General features: G+C 39.6%; 1 protein-coding gene across 3 annotated transcripts; it reads right to left on the bottom strand.

Annotated features, from left to right (window-relative positions):
• Positions 1-59: 59 nt before the first annotated feature.
• CCDC18 (coiled-coil domain containing 18) lies at positions 60-27,906 on the bottom strand. 3 transcript variants are annotated; one of them, XM_077928445.1, is made up of 29 exons: positions 27,781-27,906; positions 25,699-25,865; positions 25,424-25,574; positions 25,089-25,253; positions 23,850-23,959; positions 22,209-22,337; positions 19,806-19,902; positions 18,797-18,918; positions 17,489-17,798; positions 16,106-16,188; positions 15,857-16,008; positions 15,475-15,692; positions 13,868-13,978; positions 13,433-13,564; positions 12,592-12,726; positions 12,194-12,271; positions 10,333-10,449; positions 8,423-8,590; positions 7,171-7,313; positions 6,533-6,696; positions 6,051-6,264; positions 5,862-5,961; positions 5,211-5,327; positions 4,352-4,495; positions 3,587-3,790; positions 3,235-3,372; positions 2,459-2,647; positions 1,296-1,731; positions 60-390 (listed from the first exon to the last, which is right to left on the bottom strand). In XM_077928445.1, the coding sequence occupies exons 2-28, from the start codon at positions 25,830-25,832 to the stop codon at positions 1,324-1,326; spliced, it is 4,233 nt and encodes a 1,410-aa protein (XP_077784571.1). In that variant the 5' UTR covers positions 25,833-25,865; positions 27,781-27,906; the 3' UTR covers positions 60-390; positions 1,296-1,323. The 3 variants fall into 3 exon arrangements, with proteins under 3 accessions (XP_077784571.1, XP_077784572.1, XP_077784573.1); XM_077928446.1 differs by lacking the exon at positions 3,235-3,372; XM_077928447.1 differs by lacking the exons at positions 23,850-23,959; positions 25,089-25,253; positions 25,424-25,574; positions 25,699-25,865; positions 27,781-27,906 and adding an exon at positions 23,640-23,758.
• Between the last annotated feature and the right edge of the window lie 93 nt (positions 27,907-27,999).

Genomic DNA, 27,999 nt, shown 5'->3' with positions numbered 1-27,999 from the left:
TTTCCCCCCCTCACATGGTAACTATAGTAGTGGATATGTTACAGAAAAAACAAGTAACACAATGTGTATTGTTTGTTTATTAATTCAATAATAATACATTTAGATGAAATATTCAAGTATCAGGAAAATAGTTTTTTAAAAAATCCAGATCCTTTAGATTTCTCTTCAAGAGAAAAAAACCACACACCACACCTTTATTACTGTACAAATTACTTCAAAGCAGTAATAAAAAAATAGAATTGGGATAAATAGGAAGGGATTATGAGTCACTATGTTTCTCAAATATATACAGGGTTTGTATAAAATGGCACATCATTATATTCATGAAGACAACAAATCCATCTGTGGTTGACTGTTTGCCAGCACACTGTTACTTCACAATCTTTGTTCCTGAAACAGATATAAACATAGGCATTTACAAATGTGAAATTCATTCAGACCTCAAATTCTAGTTAAAATGAATTACTGGTCTCACACTAAGGACTTGAACAAGCATAATAATCGCCCAGCTGCCCTCCTCTTACTTGATACAGAGAAGGCCTTTGATAGGATCCTATGGTCTTCCTGGGTAATTTACAAATAGGATATTTCCCCCCACCCCCCCTCATTCCTGGTAAGGAATGGAATAAGCCTTAATTTTTTATTTGTGTTTGGAACCTCTGACCTGTGCAACCCATGGATATACAGTAGTGAGACCAGCAGTATCCATGCAGCTGTTAGGGAACAAGAGATAGTCTTATTTGTGGATGACATGCTATGCACTATCACAAACCCAGAGAGATCCATCCCTACATTGACAGCTCTCATAAATGATTTTGGACATCTCTTGGGATACAGCATTACCTGGTCTAAATCAGAACTTATGCACTTGATGATATCCTATCATCTATCAAAAGCATTGAATTACATTATTCATAATGCTCTATTTGCAATTACAATCAGGTAAAAACTAGTCCTGAAGAAAATTCCTCAAAACGGTTTTCAGGTTTAGGCTGCACTCCTATGCACACTCACCTGATAGGTAAGTGGAACTTACTTCTGCAAAGGATCATGCTTTTTATTTTTTGATTGAGCTCGTGTCCTTAAAAAAAAAAGGGACCCTATATGCACTCTTGATGCATTTGTAAAGTCTGTCCTAGAGGAACATTAATTAGTTAATACATCTTAGTAGTCATGCTCGCTCCATAAAATGTAACTCAAAGAGGGAACAATATTATCATGTCCCTGCCCCACCACCAGACAAAGTGAACTGTGTCCTATTTGCCTAAGAAATACTATGGTACAGAAATACATACTTGAATTGTCCTTTACATCAGGTGAAAATTATGGAGAATTTTCAGAACTCATCTCTTTGTTGATATATTTTAGCATGCCACTAAGAGTTTGGAAGTCACTGCTATCACAAGTTTCATCCTCTTCCACAATGTGTGTCAAAGGATCAAAGGACGATTCATTTGGACTTTTTGGTGAGTCGTGAATTGTGTCTTTTGGCTTCCTACAAATTACCAAAGTATTGGATGTAAAAATGTTTTTCGGTTTTAATAAATTTCCATCATCTTTAAAACTTGGATCATTAATGCTTGCAGATTTTCTCTGAGAATGCCTGTCAAAGTCTGGCTCTTGATCTAACCATTGATGAGTAGATATGCTTTGTGGGGCTGATAGTTGCTTGATGCTTTCTGTTCTTTCGTGACCTGCAAGCCTAGCTTGTAGTCTTGTTACTTCAGATTCCTAAAAATGTAATAAACACAAATAACTCAACACTTTTATTAAGAAAATATTATGCCTTTCACATGAGCTTAGCACTTCATTCGGTGACAATGTTTTCAGCACTTTCCTGTCCCACTTCATTGGCTGCCATCTACAGAGGGCAGGAAGACACTGAACATGATTGGGCTTCCTATTTCTTATTCTAGATATTATCCAGGAAATGGGAAGACATAGGTAAGACAACAGCCACCCCCTAAAAATGTCGAGTCAGTCTCCAAACCAGGGGTGGGGAAAATTTTAAGTCCCACAGTTGCATTCCCTGGGGTTGAACACCCATCACGAGTGCAGCTAGAGGCAAAAGTGGGTGTGGTCCAAGATAGAACTAAGCACAGCAATGGATGGGACTCTTAGCTTTGGATTCCATCATGCAAAAGCCAGAGGTTTCCATCTAGCCAAGCAAGAGGCACCATCAAGGAAACATTCCAGCCAAGCAAAGGCACTCCAGGATGATAGAGTACGGCCAGTGAGAGGCAGGTTCTGGGGAGACAGGATGTGGTCTGGGGAGAGTCTCCGTAGCCAAATAGGCTTGGAGGACCATCTTTGGCCCTCAAGTCTCACAAAAGCCTAATTGCTAATAATCTTTGGTAGTATCAGTGAAGTTGGATAATTTTATTAATTTCTCCTTGTGCATGAGTTTTTTGTCATGCTGCCTTGTATGTCAAGAAAACACATTCTTGTGCTTACTCACTTTGAGAAGCAGAGCTTCGTTTGCTGCGTCAATCATGTCATTTCTGGACTGAAGCTGTTCTTGTAGATTACAGACAGTGCCTTGTGCATCTTCCAGGTCTAGCTTCAGCTGCTGCAACTGCCCATAAAGGTGATGAGATTTAGATATCGACTCCTTCCGTTTTGTTTCCTCTGTTTCATGTAAGAGTTTCTGAAGGGATAAAGACAACAAAATATTTTCAAAACTTTATGATCCGTTTATTTAAACTTTTAATAGAGGCATGGAACAAATAGCCTTATTAAGCTAATGTCCCAATTGATACATAATTACGGAATTCCTTGTTCAAAGAACAATCCCCAAAATCAAATGTTCTGCTGTTAAAGTCACGTCTATCAGTGTTGATTTAGTAATTTGATGAAGGTAGCTGAACTCACGTTTGGGAAGGGATGAGAAAGATGAATGGTCCTGAAGCATTTGGGGAAGGCCTATTGCTGAGTAGTACAGCATCTGCTTTGCATGCAGAAGGTCACAGGTTTAATCCCCAGCATCTCTAGGTAGGGCTGGGAGAGAACACTGCCTAAAACCCTGGAGAGCCACTGCCAATCACTGTAGGTTGGCCAATGGACCTTCCTATGTTCTCCCTTATTTGCAATGCCAGAATCAAAGGTTTTCCTTTTAAACCAAGGTGCCAAGCAAACCTACAGCCAGTCTCTAAAATTCCAAGATAAAAATTAACTGTTCAGTTCTAATACATCTAAAAATACAACACATGTTGGTAAGAGCGATTTTGTTTTTACCTCTGACGTATAAGACTGCTTTAGTGAGTGTATTTCTGCTGAGAGCCTCCTAATCTCCGTTTGCATTCTTGCTTCTAACTGGGCTTCCCGTGCCTGAGCTGCCCCTAGTTGTTCTGCCAAATGATTTGTACGACTTTCCTAAAAGGCAATTATAAAATGAATCCTATCAGCAACAATACTTTTATGCAAGTATTATATAATCCTTCCTTCTTTGCCTTTCTGCTTGCAGGGAACCAATGAACCCCCATTAAAGTGAGGAAGCCATTGTTGCCCAATACACATTAAATTGGGTACAGGAACACTCCTGTATCGGGCCATTCTGTTGACAGGAAGAACTATGAAAAACAGTTACTTTTTCATGAGAGAGGTGGTTCACTTCTTCCAGTTCAAGAGAGAGCCTATCCACATCTCTCTGAGCTTGAGCCTGTTGACGGCGACTTTCCAGTAGCTCCAAATGGACCTTTTTCATCTGTTCACGTTCTAGCCTCAGTTGCTGACCCAAATCAAGTATTTCTTTGTGCTGTTCTGCCATGAACCTTTCCTGTTCCTCCACCTTCTAAAAGGGGTAAACAATGTGCATTAACAAAACTTAAGCATTTTTACATCCTTTTTTTTTCATTTTTAACATACCATTCTGCTGCCATGCCTTATCAGATGCAATATCTGTGTAGCCTTCTGTCCTCGCTATGATAACTAATCAGTAGCATATTAGGAGACTTAAAAGACCACCATGAGATGAAGGGAAACAAACAATGAGGCCACAATCCTATATAGACACTTACTGTCAAATTGATGGATTAAGAGCACAAAAAGCTGCTTGCATGGGAAGTAATATTTGCTAATTACTTCTTCCCCACCCCATCACAGCCCTTGCACTTATAAAAGTCTGCTGTGAAGAGGTGTGTGTGTGTATATTCAGCAATAATTAAATAAATAAAAATTCAGACACCCCTTGCTTCCTCCAGCAGGAGCCTTCTGTTTACAGAAGAGCAAATCTGGATTCAACCCCTTATGAACAGGAAGCATTTCTCTCTATCCTTTATGGTTTAGGCTGATGAAAAAATCAGATAGTGACTATAGTCACAGACAAAAACCATTATGCAAATAAAAAACTTACTTTCTCAATATCTGTTACTTTTTCCTGTTTTCTTCCAGTTTCCTTTTTAAGGCGATTTATCTCTTGATCTTGTTGGAGGATGTTCAACTCTTTTTCCTGAAGTTCACCTTTGGAATGCTGCAGCTTGCTCTCTAAACTCTCAATCTGGCAACAGGGTGTAGAACAGGATTACTTATTAAGAGAATTATCTATTTTAGGAATTGTAACAAAAGCCCCACAGCACATCTTATATACATTATGGGAATTAAACTCTACAACTTCTGTTTAAAATCTACAGTTGGTCAGTTGCGCAGATTCTGTGACAGTATTTAACTCTTCCACTTTAGTTAATGCAATAGTATTTTTCATTAATTGTGGTTCAAGATGGCTCCTTCCCTTCCATTTTTTACCCTCATACATATGTAGTTTCAGAAAAGTCATCCTCAGAATGGGCAGGGCCTGCAACTGCTGACACCAATAAAAGAAGAAGGGGGTCACCTATGTGAAGGGGGGGGTCACCTATGTGGTTGGTACAAAAGAATGTTGCAGCACCAATGTGTTTCAGGTAACTGTTTTGTCAGGTAACTGTTCTGCAGTGGTAAAATATATTGATTGTGTATAGGCAGGTAACATGTCCTGTAAGCCTTCTTGTAACTCACTTGTGATTATGGCACTGTTCTACTTGTGCAACTGTTATAATTTTATGTACATTAATGGCACAACATGTATTGCTATGTTTAAAAAACTATATTGTTAGTTAAGATACACACAGCCCATATACTGTTTCATGCTTCAAAACTTCCACAAGCTATTATATTAGTAAGGGTTACATTTGACTTCAATACAATAATTTTTTCCCAATAACAGATAATCAAAGCACCTGTCTGTTGCATTCCTTGATCTGCAACTCTGCTTTTTCCAAATTTCCTTCTAATTTAATTATTTTTTGTTCCAATTCTCCCCTGTGCTCACGGATTGACATATCCAACTGTGTAACCTAAAAAGGGAGAGAGAGAGAAGGCAGAAACAGGAAACAAGAATTAGAAGTTGCTTACCATGTATGAAGGGACGCGGGTGGCGCTGTGGGTAAAAGCCTCAGTGCCTAGGACTTGCCGATCGAAAGGTCGGCGGTTCGAATCCCCGCGGCGGGGTGCGCTCCCGTTGCTCGGTCCCAGCGCCTGCCAACCTAGCAGTTCGAAAGCACCTCCGGGTGCAAGTAGATAAATAGGGACCGCTTACCAGCGGGAAGGTAAACGGCGTTCCGTGTGCTGCGCTGGCTCGCCAGATGCAGCTTGTCACGCTGGCCACGTGACCCGGAAGTGTCTGCGGACAGCACTGGCCCCCGGCCTCTTGAGTGAGATGGGCACACAACCCTAGAGTCTGGCAAGACTGGCCCGTACAGGCAGGGGTACCTTTACCTTTACTTACCATGTATGAAATTATGCACCACAGAGTTGTGGTTATCACTTAGGCCCCCAAAACATGTATGAGGCTTATCAAAATTCATAAATTATACTGATAAAGTTCTAACCTGAGCTGCTCTTTGTTTCAAATCCCAATTCCTTTCTTTTAGTATCTTTTCCATTTCAAGGAGTTCTTGCCTTTTGTTCTCAAGTTCATCCTTGCAGTCTCTGCAATTTAAATTTAAAAATAAAGCATAAGGTTTCCAAAGTACTAGTTCGCAATGGTGATGCAGCTCAGTAACAAGGGTTCAGCCTACCTTAGTTCTTCTGTTAAATTCTCGATAGCAGCATACTTCTCCTCCAGAGCCAACTGTGTTTCCTGTAGCATATTCCGAAGTTCTTGCAGTTGTCTCAAACTAGTTTTTAGCTTCCCAGTGGCATTCTGAAGGTCAGTCTCCAGCGTTCCTATTTTCTGCTCAGAATCCTTTTGCTGTGTCTCAGCTTGAAGCAATTTATCTTCTAACTGTTTCACTGTAGTGCATATGGAAAGCAGAAAAGGATGTTAGACTGAGGACTACATACTGAATTCACGGCTGTGTTCTAGCAGTGAAAAAGCTAGCGTCTGTGCTAGTCATACATATTAGACAGCTCTGCAAAGATTCTACAGCCCTGTTCCCTGTCAGTTTCTTTCATGTAGGCCTACCATTCCAATGTGTATTATCCTTGAGAAACACATCACATTCATTTCAAAGTTGTTATGTATGGCCTTCGCATTGAAAAAGCACAGTAAAGAGACTACCTTGCTGCGTCTTTTTCTGCAGTTCTTCATGTTTCTCCTCCAAAGTCATTTCCAAGTGGCCCAGCTGCGATGCTTTAGCGTGACCATCTCGTCTTAAGTGAACTAACTCTTTCTCCATGTCTATCAGCTCATCTTTACATTGATCCATCTCTATCTTAATTTGCCTAAACAAGCAGAATTAGAAAATCTCAATCAGTAACTGAAATAAGCGTGTTCTTAATGCTATTCTGAGCAAAATATAGATCTACGGCACACTGAGTTTGAACTTGAGTATTTAAGAAGTTGGAACTATGTATCTGTAAGATACATAAGTAAGATGGGTCTGCAACAGCACAATAGCTTATACCAGCCTTCCCCAAACTGTTGCCCTCTATATGTTTTGGACCATAACTCCCATCAGCCCCAGCCTGCACAACTGATGGGAGCTGTAGTCCTTGATGTCTGGAGAGTAGCAAGTTGAGGAAGGTGGGCTTAAGCTACCAGGCCCTTAATGCTTGAACCAACTTGCTTAAAAAGTTCTGTTCTGGAAAGTTCTTCTTTCAAAAGATGATACATTCAGAAAAAGAATTTAAAAGTAATGATATATACAGTATAGAGATTTAAAAGGACCCATCCACGGAAGAGTATTCTGAACCTACCTGATTGTACCCGTGAGTTCTGCTATTTTTTGTCTTTTCAAATCAGCTTCTTCAGAGACTAAATGGAGATTCTCGGTAGTTTTTCTCAACTCTTCCTCCATAATTTCCTTCTGTTTTTGAAGTTCTTGCTCTAATTTTAATACCTATTTTTAAAGGGATTTAATAGAGGTAAGTGTGTAGACATACACAGAACAGCATTGTTAGGCTGTTCAATATTTATTTACTTATCCAAAGTTTAGAGAGAAAGCCAAGAAAGAGCATTTGCAGGTATACATCCCCTGAAATCACAAACACATATACACGTGTGCAAGTTTGTGTATCTAGCTTTATCTTAAAGGCCTTTGATTACACACATATACACGTGTGCAAGTTTGTGTATCTAGCTTTATCTTAAAGGCCTTTGATTACTGTTTGCCCAATGGATATAGTTCCTCTCCTTTGGAAATAATTGTTTTCAAGATACGTGTCCAATAACAAAAAATAAATGTCTGTTCACTTTCTGATTCACAGGTATAGAGCATAATTCTCCAGTCAAAAGGCAACACTGAAGAATTACCAGATCCAGTTGCAACAGAGAAGTTAATTTTAATGTAACAAGACTGCTGTGGAACTGATGGCTTGGAGACTGCTCAAGTGGTTGCACTACCCTAAAGTCAATTTTTATTGGTATCAGTGAAAAGTATAAAGCTTCAATATAATGGATACAATGCATTATATGGATTGTAAAGCAGCACTCAAACAAAATGAAACGAAAGCAGGGAAGTGCATATTTGCACATTCCTAAAAACATTAAACTAAGGAATAAGCTCCAATGAACACAGTGGGACTTCTAAATAATCATGCATAAGATTGTACTGTAACTATAGCAACAGGCTATTAGCATGCAAATAAGCTTTTACAAACTTCAGAAATAAAATAAAAAAAAGTTGTGCCATTTGCCTAATCCTGTGTATGTGAATTTTGCAAATCTGACTGAAGGATATAATGTGTACAGACCTATGCTGCACTCGTGCCTTTATAGACCACATCCAGTGGCAAATATCTAAATAAACAAACTAATTCTATATGGCCAACAGGGCTTTAGGCACGTGTTCCTCAAACAGTAGCCCCTCACACTTCATAGGAAACTATTTTGATAGAGAAAGCATTTTCAAGAGCAGCATATGCCATAACATCATTTTGTTTTCCAAATATACATGGTACATGAAAGTGTAATGTGGACAATATAAATCCTTTACTGATCATTATGTACCTGCTGCTGGAGCTTAATTTGGCTGTCGTCTAATTCACAATTCCTAATGGTTTCTTGGTTTAACATTTGCTGCTGCTGCTGCAGTGTTTGCTGCAGAATGAAGTTTTGTTCACTAGTTGACTGAAGATTGTTATTTTTCAACTTTATTTCTTTGTGCAACCGCTGTATCTGGAAACAAATAAAAATGATGAAGTATTAACTTTGAGATACATTCTCAGCTTGCTCCCATTTCATCATTCATAGGAGAGCAGCCTGACAACATACATAAGTTACTACTAAAACACACATCATCACAGAATTTCATTATAATATAAAATCAAATTCACATAGTATAGTCTATACTTAAAAATATGCTTCTATCTAAAAAAAAGGAGTAACTTTGGGAAAAACCTACTTATATTTAAAAAAAAATCCTCCTAAATTATTATATCTGCATACTGCTGGCACACTTTCTATCCTAAGCCACACTGAAGATTTTAATGCTTCTGTATTTGCTTACATGTCCTACGAGTAAAGAGGGACGCGGGTGGCGCTGTGGGTTAAAGCCTCAGCGCCTAGGACTTGCCGATCAAAAGGTCGGCGGTTCGAATCCCCGCGGCGGGGTGCGCTCCCGTTGCTCGGTCCCAGCGCCTGCCAACCTAGCAGTTCGAAAGCACCCTCGGGTGCAAGTAGATAAATAGGGACCGCTTACTAGCGGGAAGGTAAATGGCGTTCCGTGTGCTGCGCTGGCTCGCCAGATGCAGCTTTGTCACGCTGGCCACGTGACCCGGAAGTGTCTGCGGACAGCGCTGGCCCCCGGCCTATAGAGTGAGATGGGCGCACAACCCTAGAGTCTGGCAAGACTGGCCCGTACGGGCAGGGGTACCTTTACCTTTACCTTACCTACGAGTAAAATATTTACCACAATTAAGCCAATTCTCAACTAAAGCTTTTTTCTGAACAAAGATTCAAATACCACCACATGGAGCTACCATGGTTATGGCCAACTACATGTCTGCCAACTTTAGGCGGGATATAAATATAATACAGTGTGTGTGTGTGTGTGTGTGTGTGTGTGTGTGTAAATTTACAGTGGTGCCTCGCAAGACGAAATTAATTCGTTCCGCAAGTTTTTTCTTCTTGCAAGTTTTTCGTCTTGCGAAGCACGGTTTCCCATAGGAATGCATTGAAAATCAATCAATGCGTTCCTATGGAGACCGTCCGGGGACAGAGGGGAAGCGCCGCGTGCCTTCCCCTCTGTCCCTGGAGCTTGCAGAGCAAGCTTCGTTTTGCGAAGCAAGCCCATAGGGAAATGTGTCTTGCGAAGCGGCTAAGAAAACGAAAAACTCCTTCGTATAGCAAGTTTTTCGTCTTCCGAGGTGTTCGTCTTGCGGGGTACCACTGTATTATACACTTACTACTAAAATAGTTTTGAGAGGACTTACGATATAAAAACACACTATATAAAACACAACAATTAAAACTAAACAAATTGTAATGTATAATTCTAAGAAGCAAAGCACCCCCACCTCCTCTGCAAAACATTATCATAATCAGAACCATCTGCAAGGGGGGTGGCAGTTAAAATGTCCAGAAGAACACAAAGTTTTTAACAATCTAAGAGCAATGTCTTTGTCTTGTGCATAAACAAATACCCATGTGCACACCCACAATGGACCTCTGGTTTCCTGAACTTGCAGAGGGTGGGAAAGTACTGAGCGAGGGGAAGAAACAGCAGATAGCATGAATACACCCCAGCAAGCACCTCTCACTAATTTGAATGAGAAACATTATGACAGATTTTGGAAACATAAAATTGAAATCACTCACATGTGGATGAACCTGCACAAATGTGCTCACATAAAAATGGCCCATGCACACATTAATGCTCTAATGTAGGCATTAATGATGTAGGCATCAAAAAAGTTTACCTCGTCATTTTTCTTCGCCAGCTGTTTTTCAAATAACACTTTACTTTCTTCAAGATTACTTAAATATACCGCGAGATCTTCCTTGCAGTCATCTAGCGCTGCTTGTAGCTGTCTAACCTAATGAGAATCAAAGGTAGATAAAATTTGAGAAACAATTGCTCTTCTGAAACACCCCCAGAACCTAAAATTGCAATAAAATACGCTACTTTTTGTTATGGGTACAAAGCCAATGTAGTTTTAGTTAATATACTGGCAGAAATGTAAACCAGTTCTTTAAAGTAACAATATCTGAGCATATCTTTGAACAGCACAACATTTTAAAATGAAGCCGTAAGAAAGTATTTGCATGTTTGCACACCCACACCACAAATGTTTTTCACAAATTAAAGTTGAATGTGGTGCAGTACTTATTAATTTATTGTACCTCGGAGAAAAAGAAACATTTCAGCTGTAGCTCACCTGCACCTCTAATAGCTATGCAGCAGAAGGAATTCATCAGGAGTAGCTTTTCACAGTGCAGTATTCCAGGGACTCAAAAATAACCCTGGCATAATCTCATCAATGCAATAAATTAAAATTAAGGTAAAGGTAAAGGGACCCCTAACCATTAGGTCCAGTAGTGACCGACTCTGGGGTTGCGGCGCTCATCTCGCTTTATTGACCAAGGGAGCCGGCGTACAGCTTCCAGGTCATGTGGTCAGCATGACTAAGCCGCTTCCGGCAAACCAGAGCAGCGCACGGAAATGCCGTTTACCTTCCCACTGGAAGGTACCTATTTATCTACTTGCACTTTGACGTGCTTTCGAACTGCTAGGTTGGCAGGAGCAGGGACCGAGCAACCGGAGCTCACTCCATCGCGGGGATTCGAACCGCCGACCTTCTGATCGGCAAGTCCTAGGCTCTGTGGGTTAACCCACAGCGCCACCCGCGTCCCTAAATTAAAATTACAAGAACCCTAATGTGATTCTTGTCTGTAGGTTATACAGACAGAATGTTATAGGATGTCTCATTCTCTCCCTCAAACATACTTTGCTGTGGGTTGTGGGAAACGGGGCAAACTTCATTTTAAAGTATCATGTGATTATGTTTGGAACTCTCTCCCTGATCTACATGGTGCTACCTCTGTCTCTTCTTTCAAATTCATCCTTAAATCCATCTTTCCTCAGGAACCCTATTGGTTATTTAGCCCTCACCCGTAAGGAAAATAAATGCATGTGTACATTTGTTCATATTCATTCTTAATCACCCTTGCCTTTCTTCCCTCCCCGTTTTTTGTTGCCAGCTCCATGATTCAAAATCTAGATTGTAAGCTCTTCAGGGCAGAGGCCTGTCTGTGATGATTGTTAGCATGTAAAGTGTTTTGTACTGTGATCATGCTATTGAAATAATAAAATTAAGGATTAGTTTAATAAACCACAACAGATATAAGTATAAACATAGAATCACAAAGGGTTTTTCTTTACAAATTTAAATAGCTCAAACATTACTTTGGTGCCTAAGGAAAAATCATTTCAAGGTACTCACTCTTAAATTCTTCCCTTTCATAATGAAATAAGGAGAATAATTGATGAGAAAGAGAGCCTTCAGTATAAATATTCTAAAGTTTTGGCCAAAGAAAGGAACAGAAAGCCTACCAAGATGCTTAAGAAGCTAATTAAATTAATAATTTTAATCTGTTTGTATGTTAACTTTTGCAGGTTTCAAAATGCAGTAGCAAACTTTTCTTGACTTTATTGCTTTAACTTCTTGTAAATCATTTTGAGGTCTTTTTAGGATCAGAGGTGTATAAATTTTATGAAATGAAATATTGCAAGACATGAGAAGTCACAAGAAGTCAAAAAATAAAAGGAAGTGTACATACCTTGATTGTTTCCTCAGTAAATTGGCTCTGTAATATCCTTATTGCTTCCTCTTTCTTGGTTTTCTGATTTTCCATTTCCTGTTTGAATACAGTATCAAAAGAAGAAAACATACCACCTTAAAACATGATTTTACAGTTCACTTTTAAAAAATATAGTCCACTAAGAAAAATAAACTCAACAGGAGTGATGGAACTAATAAATCCTGACAGCAGAAGCCCTGCGCAAGGACTGTGTAAACTCATCTCCCCTCCCTGAGGAAATGTTAAGATTTTGCTGGTCACAGAGCATGCCAGCAGCACTTTCTGAAGCAACACCACACAGCACCAGGAATGACCATATGAAACCCCCCCCCCTGGGTATTTTGCAAGCAGCCCTCAAAATAATAAAAAAAAAATACCTCTTTGCTTTCTATTAGCAGTAGATCTAGTGATTCAATCTGACGTTGTTTACATAAGATATCTTGCTGTAAAAGTGACATTGTGTTCTCCTGCTCATGGAATTGCTGGCATCTCGTTTCTAGCCGAGACTCAAGCTATTAAAAAGAAGAATTAGTTATTGACCCATAAAGTATTTGTTAGAGAATGCCAAATAATATAGCTGCAACAACTGGTTACATTTATTGGCTACATTTACATGATACTCATAAGTGTCGCCAACAGTATATTTATGGGTGGCATTCAAGTAAGTTTTATTTTGAGTAGACCTGTTGAAACTAATGGGCCTATTTCAATAAGTCTACTCTGGGTAAAACTATATGTCTGGAGGTACTTACTAAAGAATGTTCTGCAGCTATAAGTTCTGTGGTATGCTGAATTTAGGGAGAGAGCTGAAAGTCCTCCCTGACATTTTCATTTTTTGATGGAGTTGCTTCTTGAAAGTGCAGGGGAGATAACAAATTATCCATCAATGGAAGTAGGTTTGTGCCTTTATGAACATTTCTGGGAAGGCTTTCCCTTCACCCAGCTCAATGTCTGCAGCCTATTGCTGCTTCAGACTTATTTTTGTAGCTGGAAAGAACACCAGGGCAAAATCTGAGCTAACTCTCAGAAGCAACTTGCCACCTGAAGCAACTTCCTTGCACTTAAATTTCAAGTGGCCTCTTACATGTGACTGATCTTATATGTATGCATCGAGCACAAAGGCAGCATGGAAGAGACACTGAATTTTTTATTAAGAGATCACCAAAATATTTAGGAACTGGGGGGGGGGGGGGAATACTATACAAATTAGAAGCTTACCAATTCAATCTGCTTTTCCAATTCTTTCTGGTGCTCGTGATGAATCATCTTTGTTTTTTTAAGCACTGCGGCTAAGTGCCCATGTTCCTCATTGAAGTTTCTTTCTAAGCTGTGGAGCTGAGCATTCACTTCCTAGGAAAAGCAACGTCATTATTGAGCTGCATAAATTAATGCTTCAGTGGAAAATTATATGGATCTTTCAGTGCCACGTTATGTCATATTACAAACCAAAGTGCAGCTAAAAACATTATAAACAGAAATCGCATTGTACTGAACTGTTTGAAAGCACTTAAGGAAAAACAATTTGCTTGTTCAAAATCACGTTAGAGGTAAACTCTGAAAATACTAATGCCTGTTGGCGTATTTAATATATTACATATGTAAATACATCTCCTTCCATCCCAAGAAGCTGTGAATAGGTAATAGGAGTTTTACCACTAATTCCCGTTCCAGCTCAGTATTTTTTTCAGCAGCAGTTGTGTAAGCAAGAGTCTTTTCTTCCAGCTGTTTTTCAAGGGCTGAGAGCCTAGAGGATTTCCTTGCTGCCTAAAAAGAAAATATATAAACTGAGAACACACAGTCTAAATAAGAAAGATTTTTAGCATAAACAATGGTGAAATTGTTGAAAGTGTTTCCATGAACGTCACATGCGCTTCATAAAATGTCAATGATAATACAACTCCTTCTGCCCACACCTTAAAGAAAAAACTTTGTGCATTGCACATTCACAAGTCACCTCATCACCCAGTAATGTTCTATTGTTTCACTGGACATTTTCCATTTCCCACAATCAAGTACCATGGATGAAATGATTGCACCTGTACTGCATTGGGTCTTGTGGGACTATGCCACAAACACTACAATGTACTTTGGGCATTCTTTGTCTAATCATCTAGTTAGCTGCTAAGCTGGATTGCAGGTGCCAACCTCAGCAATCCAATTCCAAGAGGAACTATCACTGTGAAAGAAGGAATGTTCCAAGGATAGGATCTCTAGATGAATTACACCTTTAGGGTGCTGCAGAGGCGCTTTTCCTGTAACAATCAAAGAGGTGCCACTATATGATTAGGGCCTTAAAAAATGTTTTTATTAAAAGATTTTCATGGATAACAAAGGTACGTATATCATATCTGTTTCAATTCAGAGTCCTTTCTACGGGTCATTTACATTGGGTGTGAAACACTGCTATCATAGGCATTGTGAGGTTGGGGAGGGAAGTGGGGACAGAGGTGGGAGAAAGAAGGGGGCTAGTGATTTTTCATTCCATTGCATAGTGTATGTGCAGAGTTTTTGTCTCAGCATCACATAAATAGGTTGATTGGTTGGTGCAAGGGATTGGAGAGCCCAGATCATGGCTGGTTGCATACAGTTGATTGCAGTGACTTTTTTTTGGGGGGGGGGATGTTGGGTCAAATTAGCCATATTGATTTGTATGCTGTCATTTCCTGCAAAAACAGCATAGCCTTTCACAGTAGGAACTATATGAAATTAAAAACGGTGGGTTGTACCTAAGGCTTTGTACGTGTACATGCAGAGGGCCTTTTCGATAGTGGCACCCACCCTGTGGAACCCCCTTCCATCAGATGCCAAGGAAATGAGTAACTTTATAACCATTAGAAGACATCCCTTTATAGGGAAGCTTTTTAATGTGTCATGTTTTATTTTTTGATATATGTTGGAAGCCACCCAAAGCAGCTGGGACAACCCAGTCAGATGGGTGGAGTACAAATAAAAAAAATGTTATTACAGTATTATAGTTCCAGTAGCAAAATCGTTGTTGTTGTTGTCATAGTCATCATCATCTATTAAATTTGTATACCACCCTCCATCTGTAGATCTCAGGGCAGTTCACAACCTAAAAAGAACTTGTTTTCCAACATGCACCTCCAGAATCTCTGGAAGGTCTCCGCACCCTCTAGCGCTGATTTTAAGAGTGTATAGTGGGCTAGAGGGGAAGGAGAGGAAGAGGAAACACATGGCTGCAGCACTGGATAAGGCTCTACAGAGCTCCTAAGAATACAGACTTCTTCATTCCTACTTACTTCTCGTTCCAAGCTACTAGATTTTGCAGCTTTCTCCAACAGTTCATCCTGTATTGTTTGAAACTGACTAGTTCGCTGGGCCATGGTCTCCTTCAAAAATGAATTCTCAGCTTCACATTTTTCCAGTTTAGTACGTAATTCTTCTAACTGTCCATGCAATCTTTGCTTGACCTTTTCAAACTGCTTAGCGACAAGTTCCAGTTGCTGGTGTTTTCTCTCTTCACAAAAGAAACACATGTGTCTAAGGGTACTGATTTATAAAATCTTTAAATTACAGGAGCAGGTTTGCATGCTCTTATTGCTCAGCAGATTGTTATGAAGCAACAATCCATACCAGAAGAAACTGTACAGTTTCAACTATTGTATATTATAGTATGCATACCTGTTTGGTTTCCTGTCAATTTTACTGGTTCAATTTCTAAGCCATTCAATTCTTGTCTCTCACTTTCATCAAAGAGATCTTGACATGGATTACTGGTCATAGTTTCTGCCTGAAATTGCTGAATCAATGCTTCTTTCATTGTCAGCTTTAATCTAGGAGAAAGAAAGAAGGGAGAGCACTTGTATTCTTCATTTCTTTTTTGATACTCGTTACAAATGCACGCAATTACTTCAGCTTAAAATATAATACCTTAGCTCTTCTATCAGGGATCTACTTAAATCACAGCAATTGGGACATGATGCTTCTTTAGAATGATGCATGGAATGACTAGCCTGCAAGTTTAGGGGGGAAAGACACATAAAAATGTTGTTTATGGCACAATTGGTCATTATTTGAGGAACTTTAATCTCTACCACCCAACCCAAACTAAAAATGTTTAAATTCTCCTTATCTCAACAGAGTTAGGGTTAAGCACGTGCTCTTTCACTGAACCTGGCAGGAATTAAAAGTGCTTAACTCTAGTGAAGACCCAAGGTTATGCAACAGGCCATCAAATTGCAAGCCGCTTTTCAGTACTGCAAACCTTTGGCGATGTTTAAAAATTAACATAAAATGTGACATAGATGGGAAAAGAAAATTGCTTAGCTTTCTCCACCATTGTCATTTCTGATCTACTTCCCCCATTATTAGCTTTCGCACTTATGCCAAGATTATAAATCAACATCTGTGTGACCAAGGGACTGGGATTGTGGTTGATATTCCATCATCTCTGCCTCTTGATTAGCAGACTGGCTTTTCAGACAGTTGCATCGGTTGCAACCACTGATGTAATGCATCCTAAGAACTTGTTCAGGGTGCACTGCTGTATTTGAGAGTTATAGAAGCCCTATTCAATTAAGGGAGGGATGTGTAGCACACAAAGTTAGGTAAAAATGAGAAACGTGGGGATTTTTCCTTTGAGGCAAACGTTTCAGGGGACAATGAGAAGAGTTACTCAACATGAGTATGTGAAGTATCAGCAGCAGCCCTCCCTCAAGGAAGAAATTGTGGTCTATTCTGGAGACCAGTTCATTGCTCAATTATCGCTTCCTAGACTATATAAACAAAATCCAAACTAACAAACCAATTCTGACATCAATGTGCTTACTATGTAGATAGATTGCAGTGCTTGAAACAACCTTTAATAAGAGTAGAATTCAAGGAACACTGTTCCAGTGCAAGATCCAATAAAACAGGTTACTCTATATTCTTTTAACACAGCAATAGTCAGTCCAGTGCTTGGAATTTAGATGAATGTTCTGTTCAAGCAGCGGTCCTTTTAAAATGTATTCTTCTTCTTCTTCAATAATGAACTGTAAAAACTGGAGTGCTGATGTTCTTGTATGCAGAGGTGCTTATAAAGCTTCCCCTTTAAGAAGCTGCCCTCTGTATCCTCCCACAGTTCACTTCCAAGTTTGAGGACCCTGTGAAATGCCTTGCATAAATTACAGGCGCGTTACCATTAGGAGACATTTTTGCCCCTTCCTCTGTGCATAAACAGAAGTGCTCCTCCCTTGCACACACAGGCTTTGCATTTCATCCAGTGTATATTTAGTCTGCTGACAGTAACAAGAAACAAAAAGGTTACTGTACCTCTCTTGGTGAACTTTGAGACAACTGGGAAATAATATTTTCTAAGGTTTTTAGTTCAGTTCTTGAATTCTCAATTTCTTGATGATACAACTTGAGGTGATCATTTTGCTGTGCGACAAGAGCTTTTAAGCTAGCAATTTCATGCAATAGGGTATTTTTTTCTTCAAGTACTGTGTCTTGGACCTGAAGTTTATTTTCGAGCTTCAGGATATTCTGCTGAGAGTGCTTCAGTTGCACTTCCATTTCAGCACATTTGGCTTCCACACCTCTGAGATTTTCTTTTCCAATACTATTCTCTTCAGTTAATTGTCTAAACAAACACAAAAGGAGAAAGGTTCAAGGGGGGAAAAACCAAGAAAATCTACTGCACCAGAAATACTTTATTTTTTAAAAAAGCTAGCAGGTTTCTGGATTTAATTCTGCATATTTTCTAACTGCAAACACCATGGATTTAAAAACTAAAATTTAAAACAAAAATATAGGGTGATGAAAATCACAGGGAAAATTTGAGTATAAATAAAAAAGTGAAGTGGATAACGAGCTGGAGCATCTCAACAGTATTAAGTTCAGCTTCCACAAGCCATTTTAAGGTAGAAAAACTGTGTTTCAGTTTCTTGTTTCAAATGTTGACATCTATGGGGTTTCAATTATTTTTGCATTTGTTATCTTACAGAATGGATTTTTAAAAAAGCTTTTGAGAAATAGGCCAGACTTCTGCTTTCTTTAGGACAATATGAAGATGGGGTGCCTTGTGCTGCACTGGTGGAAGCATCAAGCCACCATTGGATACAATCCGTGATTTCTTATTAAAATTCTGAAACTTGTAATTTCTATCGGAAGATAAAGGAAGCATCAAGCTGGGGTGGGGGAGTGTCACTGTAGGGAAGGGTCAATCAGAGGTTCCATGGATTGATTATGTTTCCTGCCTCAAGCAACAGGACAAACTTATTACGCACTTGAGAGTGACCTCGTGGCTGCTGCCTAGCGGCAGAACAGACAAGAACTGAGAAAACAAATCACTTCTAGTAAAAATACATGCCGACTGTTGGACTAAACAGTCATCCAGTTGTTCCACTGTGCAGTCAAACTGATCCCTCCCAATGTGAGATGGGTTGAGAAAACTTTGTTTGGAAAAATCAATCACATTACAGCTTTGCTGCTTTGTCATCTGTCACATGGATTGAGCTGGTCACATAGTGTTGTGCCATTAGCTCAAGGTCAGAGTACTTCATGATCCAAATACCCATTAAAAAAATGATCATGTATCAATGTTTTCCATGTGGAGGTGTCAAAGGTGAAACGTTTTACCTCACTTGTTCCTTTGTGCTTTCAAGTTCACTTCTATAGCTATTGCATTTTGCGTGCAATTTTTCTTTCTCTTTTACACAATTCATTAAATTTCTTTCTAAAGTTTGCTCTTCTTCCTGAACCTGAGTAAAAAGAAGACAGCTGTCAGCAATACTTAATCTGTTACTAGAGGGGAAAAGTTAAGGCTACAGTCCTGTTTTCAGAATCTTCTTCAGTGAAAATCTACACTGGTGTGGGAGGGAATAGAAATGTTCTGTCCCAATGTTCCCACTACCCAAATTATATAACTACAACTGGAACCTAAGATGTGCAAAGATCAGAGAATTGGTCTCTGTGTTTGTCCAGGTCAGGAGACAGCAACCAGATAATTTACCTTTTGCCACTTTGCTATTGATTGCATCAGAATGGCATCTTGGTAACGCATTTGAATTAGTATAATCCAAAGCCTGGACAAAAAGGTTTTCAGATGCTGCATGATGCTATTTTGCTATTTGATGTAAATGAAGGGTTTGCCCCACCCCCTGACCTCCAAGATATCACTGGAGCAGGCACAGGATTGCCTTTGCCTATAAATATAATTTTGCATTTGTAGCTATGACATAGTATTGATTCAAATTTTATTGGTACTAAGACTCAAAAGGTTGTGTCAGCACTGAATTTGCTCAGCAATAATTAAAGTTGCAAGCTGTCTAAAACCATAACTATTCATAATATGTATAAAGAAAACCATTTCTTCCTATGCAACTGAATGGGCTGTTTTAGCTAGAGTTGCTTCCCTCCAGGACTAGGTTGTGCTCCTGTGCCCTTAACAGTGAACCTGGTGGTTAAATTAAGGGAACTATGCTCTTCTTGGCACAAAGATGATTTCTGCTGGTCAGGCTATAGTTAAAGACATAGGAGCATGCTAGAAGAACATGGATAATCATAGCACTGAGATATGATCTTGACACTGAGACAAATACACATAAAACACTATTAAAATGATTGACATTTTCTAGTCAAATCTTACCTTTTCCAGTTTCTCACTTATTTTCTCTTTGTATTTTTTAAAAGTTCTTGTCAGCTCCTCAGCATTAAACAAAGCTTCATTTCTTTGACATTCAGTTCTTTAAATGAAAAAGGTATGTCAGTTTTAAACAAACCAAGTGAAGTAATGGTATAATATTATACTCACGATATCAAAGCTTTGGAACATAAAACATTGTAAACAAACAACACACGGTAACAGACATTTGCTTTTAGCCTTTAGTTTCATTCAACTGCACCTTAATAAATGGCATTATAGATTTTTTACACGACAAGGTTTACAGATGTAAATATTTCATCGGAGCATTAACAGTGAAAATTAGGATTTGCTGAGCATTTCCTTCATAGGAACAGTTAAGCATTTGGATGTCATGAAGCACAACAGCGTTCTCCAGTTTGAACGCTGAGAAAAACATGTATGCCTTTTACTGAATGACAGCAATGCATTAAGTAGACTGGGTGCATTTTATTTCTTCACCATTTTCCAAGCAATAAATGATTCAACCACTAAAGTTAAAGGTGAAATACATCACATCTAAAATATGAGAATACTCCCTGTAATACTGAAAAAATAAAACTCTAATTATGATAAATATGCACTGCTAATTTATTTCCACAGCACTGACAGATATATAGAGGTAATGGGGATATGCAAACATAGTTAAAGCTAACAAGGAACGCTGCAAGAACCCTGATCTACTCTGTCTAAGGCTGGGGAACTCACAGCCTATGGGTCACATTCACCCTGCTGATCAATTTCATCCAACATGATTTTTCCTTCATTAAAAGGGACACTCTGGCTACAACAACATCTGATCCACTCTGGGTTCTGGCTGTGGTAAACATTGGGCCACAGCCGGACACTCATCTCCGTAACTCCTTCTGGGCTCCTCCACTCAGCCTGTCCATTGGCACAACTTGTCCCTCAGCCTATAGCATCTGGGAAGCCAAGAGTGGGCTGAAAGCCAAGCAACAATTTGGCTGGCATGCTTCACTTGGCACGCAGGAGGGCACAAAAGGCAAAGCAGCAAGTGGAACTCAAATTGCACCTTGACTGCCATCTCCTGTGCACACACAGAGCACGAATTAAGTATTCTTGTAAACCACCCACTTTTGGCTCTGTCTCTGTCTACCACTGGCTCCAACCCAACTGACTTTTCCCATGGCTCAATGGCAATTCACATAAAAAAGGCTCCCCACCTCTGTTCTAAGGTTTTGTTCTGACATGATTTATTTCCTGGAAATTGGGAGTGGGCTTCATGAACATGCTTTTATGCAGTCCCTTCCTTGCTCCTGACACAAGAAGAAACCAGGAGAAGAGCGCTTTAACTTGATATCTCCCTGATCCATTCATGTTGCACTGTAAGGGAGACTCAATGGTCAAATTAATATGGAATCTATTGGTTCAGTCATTCCCTTCTCTCCATAGGGAGCAGAATAGGGCAGACGTAGAAACACACAGGGGTGTGCTCAAAAGTAGTGCTAAGTAACTTCTTGCACCAGTGAAATGACCTCAGCTTGTGCAAGGAGTCTTTCCCCCTCTCCCCCCTATCTCTTAAATTTGTTCTGGGGAGGGGTCTACCAAGCCTCCAGAATAGGTTTTGGGATAGCATGCAGTGCCTGTGAGAGGAAGGGGGGGGGAGAGTCCCATTGTGCAAGTGAAGTAGTTCCAGTTGTGCAATTATTTATTCGAATACCACTCATCTACCACAGACTACTTCCAGTATCTCTCCCGGAGGAAATGACCTCTTAACAGCCTTGATGTATCTATGCATAGGCAACTATATTTCAGTTCAGGCCTTTTTTGGATCAAGGTTTGAAATGCTTAAACTAGGATTTACTAAATGTAATATAAATGAGAAAGAATTCTTGCAAATACTTATTTCTATTCAATTTGAGAAGTTGTTTTAATCTGTTCCAAAAGCAAACAACCTGAAAATTTGTTTAACGGTAAAAAAAAGTCATATACATCTACATGACATGGTACCAGTACAGTGGTACCTCGGGTTAAGTACTTAATTCGTTCTGGAGGTCTGTTCTTAACCTGAAACTGTTCTTAACCTGAAGCACCACTTTAGCTAATGGGGCCTCCTGCTGCTGCCACGCCGCTGGAACATGATTTCTGTTCTCATCCTGAAGCAAAGTTCTTAACCTGAAGCACTATTTCTGGGTTAGCGGAGTCTGTAACCTGAAGCGTATGTAACCCGAGGTACCACTGTACTGCCAGTCATTCCATTTTTTTCTTATTTAATTAGGAGTAATTCTGAAAGAATGTTGTGGGTTTTGCTCAACATCAGACAAAGCATCTTAAAACAAAAAATTTGGAGCAAGGAGATATGTCATCAAGCTATCAGAATAAAAATCAAGCTCTTGTGTAATTTGTCACCTCTTTCCTTGTTTGCATTGTTCAATTAAATCAAATCTAATTTCTTTATATTCCTCCTTCAGCTTCTGGAAAGAATATTCTTTTTCCATTAGCCTTTTCTGGCTTTCCTCTAATTTATCTTCTGCTTCTCTAAAAACAAATCAGAAAACAGCATTTTAAACAACACATAATACTCACAGATGCGAATGCGTAATTATGTGCATGTGTACACACACACAAATAACATGAACGTATCTGGTTAAGATCATCAGGTAATGGAGAGCATTTCCCCCTTCCTCTAGCACACTAATTTGAAAGAAGTGGCCAATCAGGTATCCTACAGATCAGGTTTTTTAAATTCAAACCAGTATTTTGGTGGGTATATATGGAGATAGATGGTTTGGATCTTGTTAGCTATACCAAGTGCTTGCCTGAATGAACAAACAAGTTTTACTAAGCATTTTGCCCAAAGCAAGCAAGCCACAATCTTTCTCCTTTATTCCTCCTAACAAGAGATTTTAAAAATCAAAAAACCTGATCAAAACTAATAAATATAGAACTTAACTTCTATTGGAACAACAGTAAGTTCAAGATGCAATCAATCTGCATAAGTTATTGGGGGAAATAAAAATATAACAAATATCAATTTAGTTGTTTGGTGGGATAGAGTAGAATGATAGAATAGTTAAATTCAATGGGTTTAAGGAAATAACATTGTATTATTTATTAAATATCAAGGAGCTTTGTGAGTAGTTATTACAATTTAGAATTTTGTTATGTTAATCTAACCAACTTTGTTGTTGTTGTTTAGTCGTTTAGTCGTGTCCGACTCTTCGTGACCCCATGAACCAGAGCACGCCAGGCACCTCTGTCCTCCACTACCTCCCACAGTTTGGTCATACTCATGCTGGTAACCTCGAAAACACTATCCAACCATCTCGTCCTCTGTCGCCCCCTTCTCCTTGTGCTAACCAACTAGCTAACTAAAATTATCATGCTATGTCAAATGCTTTTAAGCCATTATGGTGTTTTATGTCCTACTATGGAAAGTATGGGGGGGGGGAACCTTTTTGAATAACAACAACAAGAAAAAAGTATGATCAGAGCAACACAGATGTTTCTAATCTCCTCCTCTGGACTGTGAAAGAGGTGAAGAATAGAGTACACAAGCCTGCAGCTCATCATGGCTTTGGTGAGCTGCAAACCATGTGTAGCCAAAAACCATGGTTTACTATTGTGTCTTAACTGGACCTATTTGCCTGCCTAACACTATGACCCTGTTTGCAATGAGTTAATTTCACTGAGGTCAATAGAATTATAAGTGAGAGGTTGGAGATAAGTGTACAAGTAATTCTGATTTTGCTGTGAGTTTTCCAAATTTGAAAAAATAATAGCATAAACACTCCTGTTTTTAGGAGATAAATCAAATGGAATCCAAAACTCTTTACTCACCCTCACTATGAGGTGCAATAAGTGAGCCAAGCTATCTATTTTAGGATGAGGGTACCACATTCAAACAAGCATTATATAGCCCCATTCTCTCATTACTTCCCGTGGCAAGGAAAAGGATCATGTGTACATCTGAGACCCATGCCAAAAAAATGGATGAACCAAACCTGAAGATTTGGAAAAAAAACAAATAAAAAACAAAGGGTTCACTACTTTAGAGCTTTATCTTGTGCTTGAACTTCTGCTTCCAAACTTGCTATCTGTTCTTCTAACATTGGAATGCTGACAGAGTGTGTACTCAAAGTAGATTCAAGGAAAGATATCTAAAATATAAATACAATAAGGAGAATCCATTAATGAGCTGCCTCTTGACTTCTGAACATCATAGTCACACACACAGCCACTTGAATAGGAGTTTCTTTTGAAGAAGGCTATTCCTTCATTAGTTCCCAAAAAGCTCTCTTTGCTATACTGTGGGGGTTTTTTAATTAAAGAAAATTAAAGAAAATTACAAATAGTCCAATCATTTAAATTAAGACTGTTCAATTATATGTAATTGACCAAAATGCAAATATTTTCTGTATGTTATTCTCACTTCATTGTATCTACCCAGTATTGTTAGTAATTAGTAATCACTCACTAACATTCATTATCAAAACCATGAGCCAGAGATCTGAAATTTGTTTATCTACATAGTCCAAGGTACACATAACTACTAGGAAGGGGTTGGGAAGTAATTTGAGAACAGGAAATTTATGCATTTCTTCCCCAAAACTGAGGATTCCAACTGTCCCCCAAAATGATAGTGTTACTCTAATGTTAGCTAGAAATCTGGTATTTGATAAGCCTGAGGGAAGGGGGTTTATCTAAGAATTTGGATATCTGAAGCTCTTTCCCTCAAACAGTAGGGCTCAAAGTATGCCATCACATGCTTAAAATATTTCTAGGGTGATGGATGATGCTTGAGCAACATTATTTATCATTTCTTAACATATGCAATCCTTTCTGCTATGCAGGGAAAGCAACACTTAATTGCCATACTATAAAACAAAACTGTAAAAATTCACAAGTTATTATTGCTTCACAGATTTCTTAGGCACATACCTAAGATTTAAATGTAAGCCTAAAATAAAAGCTGTGAATGAGATGAACATGTAACATACAATTCCCAATCATGTATACATAATGCTGCAAATCCACATATGCATAATTGCCTTCTAACTTTGTGCAATACAATTTTTGGGTAACACCCCTGAAGTAATAATTTCATGATCTCAACATATGGCTCACAGGTTTACTTTCATAACATGTTTTAATGATTGTCACCCCCATACCCCTGATCCTGTAAGCAAGTCTACAAATATAGAACTAGCTCCTTAACTCAAGTTAAATTAGAATAGTATCTTTAGCAAATCAGAATGCCTCAAAATTTTATCTTATTCAAATACCTACCCGTGCTCTTGACTGATTTAGTTCATAGTTTATTGTTTCAATTTTATTCATTAGATGATGGTTCTGAGAAGTCAAGGATGCATTTTTTTCACGGACTATATTCAATTTATCCCTTAGTATTTCATTTTCTTCTTCCAGGGTTTTATCCAAAGACAGCGAGTAACACTAGAAGGCAGAGAACAATATTTGCAACAAATACCAACCAAAGTGATTCATTCATCTTATTTTTTTATGATTAACATTATGAACTGACCTATAAAACTAACTCCATAAGAATATTATATACAAACTGTCAGAAAGAACAAACAAACGTCCATCAAATTCTGAATAATTACTTTGTTCCTGTGTTTCCTTGAAGAATCCCTGTTATGCCAAGGCATTCTGCTCAGAGAAGATTGAGTTGAACAATTATGTAATTCACTAGGATCAGTGAGATCTTCCATGGTTAAAATCTCAAGCGTGTCATCAGAATTATATGAATTCGTACTAGAGGAAAACAAAACAAATATCAACACCTTCCCTTGATTTTTGCAGCAATTTTTCCAACAGACTATCAAAATTAGGACAATTTGCAGCAAATATATTTGTAAACAAACACAGTAAGTTTTACCTTTGGTAAAGCTCTTCTAAGTCTTGTAAATTTCTTTCCGTTTTCTTTAGCTGACTCCTTAACGACACAACATTTGCAAACAAGTCTTCCTCATGCGTATCGTGATCATGAGAAGTCCATAAGTTACGTTCCATTGATATTATACATTTGTCTAATGTAAAAGATAACTACGAAAAACATATCAATAAAAGCACCTTCCACCTTTTGAAGAAGAAACTCTTTAAAATGACAGAGAAAATAGCCCTCTGTTTCAGATTTTGGCTTTATAGTATGACAGAATCGTGACATAATGCTTCCTGCAACCAGTTTGCAAATTTGGAGTTGGCCTCTTGAACATGTACTTCCCTAACGCTCTCCCCTTCTTAGCATTCAAAATAGCCAGAGCAAATTAGGCTTCCTCCAATACTGCTTTGTCTACTGTCATTTTGGCTATTTTACTTTCACGTAATTACCACTCTCTTTTTTACATTTCATTTCAGACCTCAGACCTCTCCATTTGCTCTGCAGTGTGTCTATATATACACCAATTTAAGACTACACTTTTGACATCTGATGAAGAGGGCGGTCTGCAAACACTTTACCCACGATAAAATTTGTTAGCCTTGCCGGAGCCACAAGTCACTGCTGTTTTGTCACAACAGACAAACACAGCTAACCCTCAGGGGAGAAAATCCCCCTCATAAACAGTATTTGCAAACAAGCTTCAGATAAGATTATAATGTTTAGTTTGTAAAGGAACTGTGGTTTGTGCCTCTGTATTCCAAACACAAACAAAAGTAAGGTTAACTTTGGAAATTGAATTGTTCTGGGAGAAAGCAAAGGGTGAGAATTAAATTCACCAAGCAAATTTGCAAACTGCATTTTGCAGAAAGCCATAGCAGCACTCAAGTAAAGTTTTGTTTGATTTTTGCTTGCTGATCTGTATGCCAATGCAGCATGGCTTAGCTGCTCCTTGCTCTTCTGAAAAGAGCATTTTAAATCCAAATTTTAAAATGACATTTTTGAGGGTGCATTTCCATAAGTACAGGAGTTGGCAGACCAAGAACACCAGGGTGACAACAGGCTCCCCACTACCCTACCACCCAATGGCGACCCAATCTTTTGTCGACTGCAATGCTGCCTTTTACAGCATCTGGAGCAGTTCATCTGGAACAGCTCATTTCTTATACCCAGCTCTTCAGCCGTCTGCTGCGACCCTTACGAAGTATTCTCCGGCATCTCCAAGGGAAAGCATTGCCATGTGTGATGTGCTATTCCAGTACTCCCCTTTGCCTAGTTGAGGCTGACCCGTTACTAGTGTTGGGACTATAATAATTAATAATAATAATAATTTATTATTTATACCCTGCCCATCTGCCTGGGCTTCCCCAGCCACTCTGGGCGGCTTCCAACCAAATATTAAAATACAATAATACATCAAACATTAAAAGCTTCCCTAAACAGGGCTGCCTTCTGGTGTCTTCTAATCCCAAATCCCATCATCGCTAGCGAGCAGGGACAAGGGACCAGGCATGATAGGAGCTGTAGTCCAACTGCAGCTGGGGGACCCAAGTTTGAGACGCACTAAAGCTGTGCCTCTCCCTCCTGATGTTTTACTGGACTGCAACTCCCATCACCCCTGACCCAACGTTGGTCAGAGCTCATGGGGGCTGGAGTCCAGAATCACTACCAACCAGCCTCAGGCTGCCCTCACCTATTTATTTACTGCCATTCAATCTTGTCCCCCCACCTGCTGCTGCTGCTGCTCTCCACCCTGCCAGTCCCAGAGAGCACCAACCCTGCACAGCTTCTGCCCCGGGAGGCAGGCTGACCTTCTCCCTCAGGGGCCACCCTTCTCTCTAGCAGGCGGCGGCATTTTTCCAAGGAACCGCCTCAGCTGCGCGGGTTCCAGGCCAGAGCGCTTCGCGTTGCTTAGCAACGCTGCCTCCACGCCTCTCCCCCTCAAGCATAGAGGCCTCACGCCGTCCCACAAAGCGAAGGCGCGTCCCCTTGGTTTCCCCATTACAACCAGCCCTAACCGTTTAGCTACTGCACTCCGCTGCGGACTCAATCCCTTCAGCCAGAGCGGCAGCCCTTGCTTACCAGGCCCTCTCTGAGGAAACGCCTCTTTCAATCAGTGCGGCCCTGTCACTTCGCGCGTTCCGAATCGCGGCCCTCGGGGCGACCCGTCTCTCCTGCGTTCGAACTGCGCGGGCCGTAACCTGACAGGTGGGGGGAGGAGACGGTTGCGGGCGAAGCGGCTGCTTAAATCCTTCCGCGCTAAAGCTCTCGGGAGCCGTAGTCCCTCCTCCCCGCCCTCCC

This window comes from Podarcis muralis, chromosome 5 (genome assembly GCF_964188315.1).
Source record: "Podarcis muralis chromosome 5, rPodMur119.hap1.1, whole genome shotgun sequence".
NCBI lineage: Eukaryota > Metazoa > Chordata > Lepidosauria > Squamata > Lacertidae > Podarcis > Podarcis muralis.
Note: the sequence above shows the minus strand (reverse complement) of the source record. Positions and strands in the feature narration are given on the sequence as shown.